Here is a 13,551-nt window from a genome sequence, read left to right as displayed (position 1 = left end):
AGAGTCAATCATATTTCAATATACTGTATGAAAATTGTGACAGCACTAATTCTTGATCTTTGGCCTTGAAATAAGTTTTCCATTGAAGCGTACATCGTTCTGAATAAGACTTTAATGGTGTCAATTGCTTAAGAAACCTGGCCACTATAGGAAAAATTTAATACATACTCGGCCATTGCTCGGTCAAACGAAATACTGAAAAATCTTCTTCTGAAATGTAAGTGTGATTAACATGCAATTTGGAACATGAACTCTTTATTCAACTGCTTAACTAAATTGCGAATAAGTTGTTTCTATGATCAAAGATGGCAAAATGAGAGAGCCGACCAAATTTGTGTATATGAAAATTAGCATACGGTGCTAAGCCTCAGCACTGATTCTTGGTATGATTAATTCCAGGCTTGGTCTTCAAGCTTAAAAAATGTTCTGAATCGAAGGGCGCATTGCTCTGAACAAGGCGTTCTGGGGTGTTCTGGTTTGTGGCTTGCTTGGCTTTAAAGTATCAATCCATGAAAATGCATGCTGCTGTTAGAAGGACATCGGTGAATTGCAGCAAGTCAAAACTTGTATGGTGTTGATTGCTTGAAAAACATGGGCGCTTTAAAACATTGAATATTCAGCATTTTTGATTCTTTTTCAATTTGTAAAAATGTTACTGAAACATCTTCCTCCTGAACCAAAAGTCTGATCATGACATTTGTGGAACATGAGCTCTGTTCAACAAGCATGGACATGTCTGACCCCAGCGTCATGTCCAAGCACTGGCTGCTTGGACCCAGGAATTGCTGCTTTGCAGCTGCTGTATATTATATAATTGTTTTGGGGAAGAAACAGAACCTCAGTATGCAAGATTATATTTCCTATGGTTTATAGTTGTGAAATCACCTCCCTTGTGTGTGTCCAGTGAGTGTATTTCATGAAGATATGGTCCATAATCCCAAGGATTAAAAATCAAATGATTTTAACCATGAAGGAATTCTATGAGGATGATGACCTGATGCACATATCAACATCATATCACTTTATTTTGTGAATATGTCATGAGTGTGTGGTTATGCCCACATATGACCTTTCAGTCTTAATGATTTTTGTCGATCTACTTTTTAAACTTTTTTAAACCACATTCTTATTTGGGATTCAGATGTGTACTCATTTTTTCATTCATATCCTTGCATACAGTCAGATAAGTGTTAACCCCCTAAACAGACAGCATACATTTTTAACAAATACCTTCTTTTTTGACTATTTGACAATTGTAGAGACTCCTTATCCATCAGGCAGTATTTTGTGATCGCTTGTCTGCCCCATATGTTCTGCATTCATACATGCACGTTTGTATAGCCACCAAAATAGTACAGAGCATCTGCGTTTGAGTCAAGAAGTCTGACTAATTATCATGCTGCAAAGCTGTAGCAGGGCAACAGATGTATAATTGATCAGTGATAGGCATGTTTTTAAAAGCCAGCTCATAGTGATGGCATTTCTGCAATGTGATGTGTTCATACTTTTATTATTATTGTGTGCTGTTGAAATTCCATGGTCTTTTATATATTTGCATTGTATTTGTGTATGGGCCCAGGAAAAGTAGTTTAGCTAAGATGGATTTCTAAATGACCACAGACATTCATGATGTAAAAATGAGAAAAATGTAATTGATAGTTTTAACTAATGAAGAGCAGAGCTTGGAAGAACAAGACCAGGTTAAAACCTTATATCTGGCTTGACCTAACACACGTGATCCGGCTGACCAATGGTGTAACTTCATGACTCAGTCACTCAGTCACTCACAGACATTCGTGTTTGTAGGGCTGGCCCCGCTGTTTCGGTACAGCCAAAAACAGTGTGTTGCATGTGTCCCTCGAGGAGCTGGCCCCCCTCCTAGAGGGTGTGCACGGTCAGTTCCTTCTGTGTCCAGCAGATGGTAGTTGTTTATTTGCTTATGCATTCTCCTTATCAGAAAGACTTTGCTGGAGCATGCTGCTATGCTGTGAACTAGGAATATATCAAATCACAAAAGTTTTTCACTGCTGGAGTGCTATGGAGATTAGTCTCAGTATTATTGAAAAATGTCTGTATCGTGGTCCATAAATAAGAGACTATCCACAAACAAATATCTCTGAACCTTTGTCTTGTACATTGACATTTAAATGAATGTGCACTGATTTCTACAAATCCATGCATATTTGACATTTACATTTGAGAATGTCTTATTGTAAAAAAATGCACATAATTTTGGTTTTCCTATTCACAGTATGATGTATTTGTGCTAAAGGGAAAATATGTATTCAAAAATATTCATGCATTTGTTGAAATCAGTGTCCATTCATTTAAATGACAATTTATAAGACACTAGTTGAGAGATATTTGTTTGGATAGTGAAACACGTTTGTGTCTTGTCTCTTATTTATGGATCATGATACCCGCATTTGTCAGTGGTACTGAGACTAATCTCTCTCCATAGAGTAGGCCTACTGGTATCCACTGTTTAAGCAGCTGATGTTCGAGTTCTTCAGTCCTTGCTTTAACCAACCCTGAATCGCACTGTAGCAGATGCCAAAGTTCGCTTCATGCCTTCATGTACAGGAAACCAAGGATGCAAATAAGGATGCACTGTTTCTAAATAAAGCCTCCAGTATTGAACTGCTGAATGAAAGGCTCGATCATGAGCACTCAGGCATATGTAGCCTATTTTCTGCATTCTGTATTGGCTAGCTGTTCAGACTAGGGTCAGAGAGATGAAGGGGAAAGCTCCTGTTTAGACGAGAATGTTTATTGCCTATCCTTACTGAGAACTGTAGTGGGACCTGCCATCGAAAATGAGAAATACTGAATTAATAAGTTTATCTTTGCTGTTTGATGGCAATTTGGCAACACGAAATGGCCCAAAATGAAATTATTCTACCCTGGTTTAATGTTAATTTAATGTTTATTTCCTATCAATATTAACAGCTTAGTCATTTATACACAACAAAGCTATTCTTGAGAATAACAGTGAAGAGTAACAGTAAAACACAGTTTACAGATACACTTTAGTCATTCAGCTGATGCTTTTAGCCAAAAAGACTATAAAAGTGCATTTAACAGGGCAAGCAAGTGCTGCTGGAGCTAGGCGAAGTTACAATCAAATAAGAAGTACTGTAAGGGAGATAAGGGTTTTTACTTTGTTTTTTGAAAATGGGAACGTTGAAGTATTTGCTGGAAACCAGCCAGTGAATCTGCCTATCTAGCCTATCTTTTTGGGAATGGTTGTTTCTGTTTTTACCAGGTTTAGCCACTGGTGGACGGTGGACATCCAGGCTGTATTACAGAGATATGTGCCTGAACTTCGGTTTTGGAAGGAGTAGCCTGAAATTTGCTGTATAAGAAAACAAATGGATGCCCCATTCGAGCAAGTGTTTGTATTGTATGTAACAGTATTTTTTCCATTTGTAACGCTTCAGTTGCAGCAAATAGTATTTTACCTGCTGGACACTTTTATTTGTTTACTTATGTATTTGGAGTGAATTGGCTCTTCAAAATTACTGGAATGAAAATAAACATATCTTTAAGATTTTGTTTCTAAATTGTTTACATATTTACTTGTGAACATGTGATAAAATAGGAAAGATCTAATTGATAGTTAAGTATAATTCATGATGGCCTGTAATTTGTGTCATGTTTTGCAGTGTAGGGACTGAAGAAGATATGACTGGATGCTAATATTCATATGAGTGCTCTCTTATGACTGAATCTTTATTTTTATATGGTAATTACAGTATCCTCCTAGCAGATGTGTTGTCCTGATAAAAGCCACTCTTGAGAGTGAGTCCTCGGAGAGTGGCTGAGTTCCCTGCATGGATATGTGATGATAGGATTATGGACCACAAACAGTAACTGTGAAAATTCATCATGAGCTTGTTGCAGCTGCTGGTCTTTTTTTTCTTTTTTTTTCCCCCCATTTTTTTTTCTGCTTCTCTGGTTGTGTGGCCCCAGGCGACACCTGATTTAAGCGCTGAACCCATCAGTGCTAACACGAAGACAAAGTGTTTTCATCCCCAAAATTCAGACAGAGGGAGGGAGGTTGAAAAGGGGTCAGCTGAGCAATTCAGTAATCTTAGAATAAGCTACCACAAAGTGCCAAAATAAAATAAAACATGTTTACGTTCTCAGGAAGATGTTAAGGAAATATAAATAGCCTTTAATCAGCTCCTGATTTTCTCTGCAGTCAAATAACCTGCCGACCTGGTTTAATTACAAATGAAATGAAGTGTAGACACCGTACTAGTGGCAGTGGGCAGCGAAACCATTAGAGGACATCAATCAGATCCTGATGAAAGATGTCCCCTAATGAGCAGAATTCTTGAGAAGAGAGAATGTTGAGATTTGAGTGTATTTTCGTGTTTGAAGATAAAAAGGGGCATCTTTCAGCTTCTTAATTGTTTGCCATGAAGGACATTTGCAGGCGAAATGCTGTTAAAAGCAAACCATTGTATTACCAAAACATAACGGTCGCCACGAATTGAATAATAACATACGTTTTAAAGTGCATTTGAAATAAGTTGCTTCCTTTTCACTGTGCAGTCTGCCTGCTGAGCTACTGCATCTTTAGAGCTGGAGGCCTGTATAGTGCCAGTGCTCGCTGTCCTGGACTCCTGTAGACGCAACATAATTAGCCAAAGCGTTCCCAAGAGAGGAAGGGTTTCAGTGAATGGATATATCCCACCTCAGTATGCAATAATGCATTGGTTACTTGCTGCTTACCTATTCAAAGTTACGCAGCATTGTCTTAGAATGGTCCCCTTCATTTAAAATGCAATTTTGTGAGTTTTGCTGAATGTCCACTGAAATAATTATCCAATAACTATGTTTTAATGTTTTTTCTCATTTTGATTTTCGTTTGTAGCTCTAAGCTCAACTGGTGATCTTACCAGCTGTGGTCTGTAATGCTCTCTCTGTCCCACTAATTAGGCTCTTCTGGAGAATGTACATGAATGGGTAAACTTTGTGGAACAGGCAGCTGAGCAACAACTGTTGTTATGAAAATAAACAGCCAACGGCAGTGCCTGTGTTTTCATATGGTCCAGGCTTATACTATCAGAGCTTGTGCAGCTGTCTAGCCAAACTGGACCACTGCACATTAGTATAAATGCAGTGGTTTAGCTGTAACATGCTGTAAACGACTTGCCTAAAAAAGGGAGAGAAATCAGAAAATCTGCCTTTTAAAGTAAAATATGTCTGTCTTAAAGGAAGATGAACAGCACTTTACCAGTGAGGAATGCACATATGAGGAGGGCATCTTTGAATGTATTGTGATGGACTGCGAAGTTGTCCACCTGTTCACAGTATCATTGATTGCAGGTACTTTGAAAGGCACTCCACTAGGGTTGTTGTAAGCAGATTTCTGTAGTATGTTGTATAGGACTGAATAGAAATGTATGGAGGAAGAAGGTAACTCTAAAAGCGACAGGAAAGGTTTTACAGTTGATGGAATTGAGCTATATGTTTTACAGGCTTTTGGAATGTAGGCTATTTTATTGCGGGCTCTCCCTGGTGGAACAGTACAGTACCTCTATTTCATGTGGAATACAATTCGAAATTGCCTAGTTTACAGTGTTTTAGCCTGGATATTTTGACCTTTTGTGGGTGAACATGACTACAGTATAGCAAATTGCAATCACATTTGATAAATTTTTTGATCAATGGAATTAACATAATCGAATTAACACTTGAATTAATTTGCATTAATGTGGGGCTGTAATTGTCAGTTATTTGAATGTAAAAAAAAAAAAAAAAGGATGTTTGAATGTTATTTGCATGGACTAGTAGGTTTGCAGTAGAGGGCCTTCCATGCCTCATGTTCGTTGAAAGACGTACCGTACGCATCATCGTTTCTGTAACGTGGTCACGCCGCCAGAGAACTATGGGGGCAGCGTTGAGAGGGCGTCGCCAGAGCCGGGTGCCCTGGTGCTGTGCGGAATCAGAGGACAGGAGATCCGCCCTGCCCCGCGTCGATAAGGAGCCATCTGAGCACGCTGCCCCTGTGGCTACCTGGTCTTTGGGGGGGGGGGGAAGAAAAATGGATGATGTCGCACGTATGCTGTGGAACTGCGATAAGGGTTCTGTGGACTGAGGGAAGGTAATCGCTCCCTCACATCAAAGTATCGCCTGAAGCTCCGCGCCTCTGCGCTGGCTCTACAGGATTTTAGCTGCACTTAGCGGAGAAGATTTTTTAAGGTTTCGCAAATCCTCCTCGACTCGAATGCATTAATGGAGCTCAGCAGCGCATTTTTAAATAACCTTAATCTTTCTGGAATGGATTATAGCTGGTGATGTTCATTGCGCCCTTCCTAAAATCAGGAGCATAAGCTGTACCTAAAAGCGCATTGTAATCATTGTATCATGTGCTCATCACAAATATAGGGACATGAACCGTCAGGCGAATACTTTTCCAAGTTCTTGAATGTGTCAATCCTATACCTGTGTTCAGTAAAATTGATTAGCCTGCATGCCATTTATCTTCTAGAACTGAGCAGTGGTGGTTTTCATGTTTTTCATTCAGAGAAAGAAGAGCAAACTCAAGCTTCCAGTACCAATGGTTTGTCTTGTTCGAATTATAATTGTCGTCCTGAAAGTGCTGCCACATTAGCCATCATGAATTTTTTATTTTTTTGTGAATGCATGTTCCTCTTGTGGTAGTGCACATCCATTTTTGTCTTAGTTACTGCCTTCCCAATTCCATTGGCCTCTTCCATGGCTTTGAACAGATCAGGCTAAAAGACACTGAAAGATCAGGCCAGAGTGTTGTGTGCGAGCTGATAGGTTGCCCGTTGCTTTGCCTTGAAACTCCTCCTCAGGGCAGCTGTAGCTCGCGATGCACCTACTCATTTTCCAGGCACACCACTCTGTACTCTCCCGTCTGCAGTGTGTGCATCACCCCCCTCACGGCCGCAGCCCTGGAGCGGGGGGGGGGGGCGGGTGCTGGGTGGATGGGAGGATGGGAGGATGGGACCAGCTCAGGCTCTTTTCATCATAAAAACACACTGCCTGTGCCAAAGTCATTATTATCCCCTCACATGTAATGAGAGAGTGCGGCGTCGTGGTAGGTGGTTCACCGCATGTCAATCAGAGGGAAGCCAACGCCTCATTGGCCCCATCTTAAACTGTAACAATGTTTTTTTTTTTTAGACACACTACATTTCAGGGTGGTGACATTCATGTGTTCGAGGCATGAATATTGATTATTTTGTTTGTTTTATGTTTTAGTGTGGTGCAGGTCCTGCCTCTTTGACTGGGATATTTTGATGTTCTGAGTTTCTTTGTTGTTTCTTCTTTCATTTATGAAGCAAACAAAATTATAATTTACTGTTAAAACTAGCTATAGCTTTTATTTATAGATTTCGTTCATTTCTGCTTCATTTCATAAGTGTCAAGGAAAAGGTGAGGTGTTCAGTGTAGCGGTGTTCCTTGCACTTTGAGTAACAGCTGCAAAGAAAGTATTTTGTTTCCTATTTTGCACAATATTTTTGTCATGAACTTCAGTGCCCACCAAAATTACGATACTCAAGAGCCATAAAGTATCCTCCTAAGACCCAGCAATTCATTTTTGTCTCTGGTCTTAATCTAAAGAACCGTATATTATGCTATGCTGAAACGTACACTGCAAGGCATGCTCAATAAAAATAAAATAAATAATACTTCTGAAAATATTTTCACTGCAACAATTTTGTCATCCAAGACACTTGTATTGTGTAAAAAAAATTGAAATGCTAACCATTTTTTTTCAGCTGGGTCTCAGGAGGATGTAATATTTGCACACATTTCTTAAAGGAAAAGAACCACAGCAGTTAGTGTCTAGTATTGCATTGCCCACCAACGGCCATACAAATGTCTCTGTGAGAATGTGTAACGGTTTTAAATTGGGCAAGTTTAAAGGCAAGTGTCACTCTCTGGAACTGGAAATATTTGTGAAAAATACTTTGAAGTAAGACAAGGATTATGATGATGACGGTGATGGCAAGAAACATAACAACAGCAATAGGTGATATTAATCATTTCTGAGATACACAACATGCGGTCGACGCTGTTCTTTTGATGCCTTTGATTCTGAGCGTGCAGTTCCTTGGCTGTCGTTGCCGCTACTGTTCTTGACAGGCTGGGCGCGTGTCATCTCATCCCTGGTGAAGGAGTAGGAGTGGGTGAGGGAGGGAGGGAGGGATGGAGTGGGGGATGGTTAGGGTGTTTAACGGTTCAGCTGTTCCGACACTGATTCTGGCTCCTGGGCTGCCCCCGGTGCGCTGCTCCTCGCAGAAAGGCAGAATGACTGTTTGAAAGGGTCCGCTCGATTAGATTAGCTCCCCGCAGGGCCCTGGACATCGGGCCGGCCTCTGACATGGCTCTCCCGGCATCCGCCACTCAAGGAGAGGGGGGAGGGAGGCGGGTCCTGCCTCCGTAGGCAGCGTGCTGCAAAATACACGAGGGATTTTTTTTTATCGCATGCGAAAGGAGGGGGGGGGGGGCGGAGGTGCTTCAAAAGGCAATTTAAATCATACAGTCCTGGGGGGAAAAAAAGGGAGCAGGGTTTGCGGGAGGCGACGCGGCCGCAGCCCTCGTGGCTCCTGCCTCCAGCGCACTGTTGGACGGGGAGGACGCTAATCGCGCAAACGAGCCGCCCTTAGCGGCGGCGTTGGCGTGTTGAGAGGGAGCCGGGTGGGGTGGGGGTGGGGGTGAGGGTGGGGGTGGGGGTGAGGGTGAGGGTTGGGAGCAGAGGTGGAATTCACTTCTTGATCTCTCGTCTCCTCGGCCCCAGGCAGTGCCGAGGTGGATGTCCCAGTTCCAATGCTGTAGTGGGAGCTGTCCAAGGACGGGAGGTGTATTCCGAGCGTGTACATCTCAAATCTGCGCTAGTAACCTGTGCTTTTGCGTTTGATTTATTTAATTAACCCCCCCACCCCCCACCCCAGGAAATTTAATGGGAATAACATGTACCAGCAGCATTTTCCCCCTAAGATGCAAATCCCAGTTTATCTTAGTAACAGTCATTTCAATCCCCTGTGCTCCTTTTCCATTTAGCATTGTTTAAATAGTACACATAGCTGCATCGTGCTTCCGTTTGCCTCAGTTCAGTGCAGTCTCCCCCCCCCCCTTTCCCTTCCTCTTTTTTCCCCCCTTTAACACGTACAGTACTGCAGTCGGCAGTCCTTTAACAAGGTGGCAGTGTTGTTGAGCCAGTCGGATAGATTCATTGTAGCACTTGAGGGGGACAGAGCAGAGGGTTTTTTTTTTCTTTTTTTTTTTTTTTCTCTCCTTCTGAAAAGGAGATGCCTCACAGCTCTGTTCCAGCCAGCCGGCAGAGCGGAATGAGCGGCTTCACGGCATTGGCGGAATCACTAGCCTGTCTTTAGCTGCAGCCGTCCTCCCCTCCGCTGGCAGTGTGGGATGGGAGCCCGAGCTGAGAGCCTGCTATGGAAATGCTCTCTGCTCTTATTATTGTAGCGCTGTGGTGACAACATGCCGTTGAAATGGAAGAGCGGTTCTCCCGTTAGCTGGAAATTCCCAGTTCCCGTGCTCAAAACGTCTCGGTCTTCTCCGCTCTCACCGGCGTACATGTGAGTAGAAATAAGAAAATCATTTTGTATGTTTTTTTTTTTCTCTCTCTCTCTCTCTCTTCCTTTACCTTGTGTTGTACTGAGCCTGAATGGGCAGGATTAGATGTGACCGCGGGGTTGTTTCTGTCACAGCCGGGTTGACGTGCTCGTTCGCTCCTCGTCTGACGCTGTGCAAATCCGGCGCCCGTCGCCCCCCCGCCCGCGCTCGCCGTGGCAACGTCCGTTTCCCCGTTTTCCCCCCCGACCCGGCACGCTCCGGACCTTCTGTTTACCGGCCTTTCGCGGGGCGGTTCTCCTGCCCTGCTTTCGAGGCTATTGTCATCTGTCACTGTTGTGGAGTGAAGTGAAAGGTTGGGGGTGGGGGGGGAGGCGCGAGGTTGGGGAAGGGTGTTACAAAGGAGCTCCTGCTCCACGGCTTCCCTCTCAGGCTCCCGGGGAAATGTTCCCTCTACACGTTTAAAAACCCCCCCCTCCGCCTGGAAGGCTGTGTTTCTACAGAGGGGCACCTTGCCAGCATGCGAGAGCAGAGCTTCAGCCTGACCGCTCACAGACCTGCGCTTGTGAGGGAGCCATTAGAAATCCCTACAGGGAGAAATGGAAGTTTCGGCTGCTGCCGTTCAGCCTTTTCGTGTTTATTTGCATTGAAGCCTGCGCGAGGTTCATCTTCAGAACATGGCAAATGCAAATGCGCTGCTTTGATTATGGTGCAATAAACAATGAGGCATAATTGCATGTTTGTGCATACAAATGTCTGTGTGCTTTAGGGTTCGTCTCACCACAGGAGTGCCCTAATTAAGGCATTTTGATCTTTGTTGTTGCTTTCTTTGTTTACGGTCTGAAGTGGGATATATGCATATATATATATATATGTCCCCATTTGTTGTTTCAGTGTTTGTTCAAACCACATGTCATCACTGTTTTGGTGTTGACCCATTTTTTCAGATTGTAATACGGGAAGAGAAAAACATTACTGAATATCGTTGATGTTGGCAGTTGATCTGCATAAGTTAAGATCCTGTAAATCAGATGCCATACATTAATATTAATGTGTGGCAAGTAGTGTCATTTCGGCTATTTCATTATTTTGATTTGCTCAAGTTTTCAGGGGTTTAAGTAACATTGTGCTTTTCCAAATGTCAAAAAAAAATTATTTTGAGTACTTTGTCTTGCACATTAGGCTACATTTAATTTATTTTCTTTTTCTAAATCTGCTTAGGGTTTGTAGGTATTTCCATTTTAGAGGAGCATTTGTAAGAGGCCTGCTAAAATGCTGTAAAAGCCTTTCACAATTACAAAAAAATATGTTACCAAATCTGAATGGTAACCCTGCCCTATTTCTATTTTTATGCATCTCATATTATGGTTGTTTTTTTCCTGCTTTTTATTTTGTCCCTCTGATTACAGGCTGGCTGTGGTCAGTGGGGGAAAACACAGCTTTGAGGACGGCGCTGTTATGTTTAGCTTGTGTCCCTCAGCTGCTGGGTTCTGTGCTGCTCCGGCTGTCATAGCATGGAGCCCAGCGTGTGAGGAGGAAATACTGCAGGAAGATTGATTGAAACCTGCCACAGTGATGTTGAAATGGACTGTGTTATTGTAGCATGGTGGAACATTACCCTGTGTGTGCGGGTGTGTGTTTGTGTCTGCGTGTTTGTGTGGGGGTGTGTGTGTGTGTGTGTGAGCGTGTGTGGGGGTGTGTGTGTGCCTGTGTGTGCGGGTGTTTGTGTGTGTGGGTGGGTGTGTTGCCAGCTGTGCACCACGCAAGTCTAAATATAACTACTGCCTCTGGTGCAGATTTCATGCTTGGGAAATGGCAAAGGTGGGGCCTGGAAGATCCCGAGAATGACAAAAGGTTCACGCCAAAGCCATAGATTTGAATCCAATGCAAGACCTTTGGGCATATAGACACAGCAAACGCTGAGCTTTATTGAATTCTGTACATATATGGAATGGTACATTATCCATATCTGTTATGGATACATTAAGGTAATTTGGTGTGATTGTTCTTTGTCCTCAACTTCCCTGATTTATGACATTAAAGGTGTGACCAGAACGAAGTGACATCATTGATACTCTGGGTGTTATGCTTCCACACGTCATAAATTCTGAATTTCGTGTGATCATTTTACATGCCTTCCATACAAATGGGCAGATTTGTTTCTGGGTTTAAAATGTATTGGTGAATGACTTTCCATTACAGCCGGTGGTGTTTTACACCACCCTTCCTGTCGCTCTTCAGTGGCCTTCCATTTAGTTGCTCAGCGTGGTGAGATTTGTGGTGGTTGTTCAGTTTGTTTCGTTGCTGACCAATCCATTGACCTGTCCCCAAAGTGTGCGATCCATGTGAATTGATACAGAATGTGTCAGTCATTCATTAATGAATTTCCACTGGTGGATTTTGGTTTGGACCTCTGGCTGTGTGAAGCCCTCACCCTAACGCTACCCTTGAATTGTGTGAACAACAGTACTTGCGCTGTATCACTCATTCTGTGTGTGTGCCTCCGTGCACGTTTTCCTCTTCCAATAGTTAATAAATAAATGATAATACCTGATATACAATCATTTTGGTCCACATCCATAGTCAGTTAACACAATTTTTAATAATCAACAGTGCCACAGTGGATATATGATCCATCCTAAAACGAATAGGACATAATATAATGTGCTGGTAGGCTATTCAATATTAAAATACTATCATGTGTAGTCATTTTTCAATGTCCATTATTGAAACCAGAAAATTGAAGTGTGTTTTAGTAGAAATTGTCATGTTCAGAACATCACTGAAAATATGTTTGCTTGGCTTGTTAGCTGCTTTGTAATTTGGCTGTTGTTGAGGCTGTGGCATGTGATTTGACAGCCCTACCTTTGTTGAGCTGCACGCTCACTTCTGGCGGGAGCATATTTTTGATGCGGTTGAGAATAGCTCCCTGGAAGATCAGGTGTTTGAAGAATGGGGCACTCCACTTAGTCACTGATCACAGCTCTATGACTGATTGCCAAAGCAATTTCTGTCTTATACCGAAGTACAGCTAAGCCAACCATACTCCATAACTTCACTCATTAAACAGATTCAGACTCAGTGCTTCAAAGCTGATTGGACATCCCTTTGAATTAGCTTCTCTGGACTCGTAGTGTTCACTTCAGAACCCGCATGACACAGTGATCCACCACAATTTGTGATTTTGTTGCCATGGTAAAGCTGAAGCATACCCATTTTGTTATGAAGTTCATTGGCTCTGGCAGAATGTTCTACTTATGTTCCACTCCCTGTTCTTCTGTGTGTCCTGATTAACTGCTCCTCTGTTTACTCTGAGGCTTACTCTGAGGTGAACTGTCTGCTGTTGTATTGAACTATTACTTCTGTGCAATCAAATGAATATTTTTTTGATTGTAAAGCCACATAATGTTATGTATAAAGATGAAGTGTGAAAATATTTGAAATGGGTATCTGGCTATAAGTGTGTCACGTGTGTGTGTATGAAATATTTGCAAAATGGTGAAAGGCAACAGCAAACTTTCAGGGAAATAAAATTAGAATCTTATTCATTATACAAAGTTAAAAAAAAAAAAAAATTTAATTGCTGAAGGAAAAAATACTCGCATGGCTATCTTTGCTTTAGTAATATTAGTGATAGAATAGCTAAGTAATATTCTCACAAAATATATTGTGACAGTTCAGGGGTAAATACAAATGAAAGGGAGAAATAGTAATTTATTGCATGTACAATCAGCCATTTTAGGCTGTACATGGATATAAAATCTGTATGTGTATCTGATGTGTATTATGATGTATGGTCTTTCTCCTGCTGCATGTTCATGTTTAGTGGAATTGTTGATTCATGCCAATTTCCAATAGCAAAAGGCAGTTTTAGATACAATTCTGCACAGCACATCCAACTAAGTACATTTTAAGAAAATGAACCAAGTTATTCATTCAAAAACGAACTTGCTACGGTAACGTTAAAGGGGA

At 42.0% G+C, this 13,551-nt stretch overlaps 1 protein-coding gene across 8 annotated transcripts in view; it reads left to right on the top strand.

Moving 5' to 3' along the window:
* LOC135262861 (kelch-like protein 13) overlaps window positions 1-13,551 on the top strand; it is a 49,012-nt gene that overhangs the window by 8,786 nt on the left and 26,675 nt on the right. Inside the window, exon 3 of one of the 8 annotated variants that reach the window (XM_064350193.1) lies at window positions 9,472-9,584. The exons of the other annotated variants lie outside the window; for them this stretch is intronic. Within the exon in view, the coding sequence (XP_064206263.1) occupies window positions 9,487-9,584 (98 nt within the window). The 5' untranslated portion in view covers window positions 9,472-9,486. The remainder of the gene's footprint in view (window positions 1-9,471; window positions 9,585-13,551) is intronic. 8 annotated transcript variants of the gene reach the window in all.

Source organism: Anguilla rostrata, chromosome 9 (assembly GCF_018555375.3).
Source record: "Anguilla rostrata isolate EN2019 chromosome 9, ASM1855537v3, whole genome shotgun sequence".
Lineage (NCBI taxonomy): Eukaryota > Metazoa > Chordata > Actinopteri > Anguilliformes > Anguillidae > Anguilla > Anguilla rostrata.
Note: the sequence above shows the minus strand (reverse complement) of the source record. Positions and strands in the feature narration are given on the sequence as shown.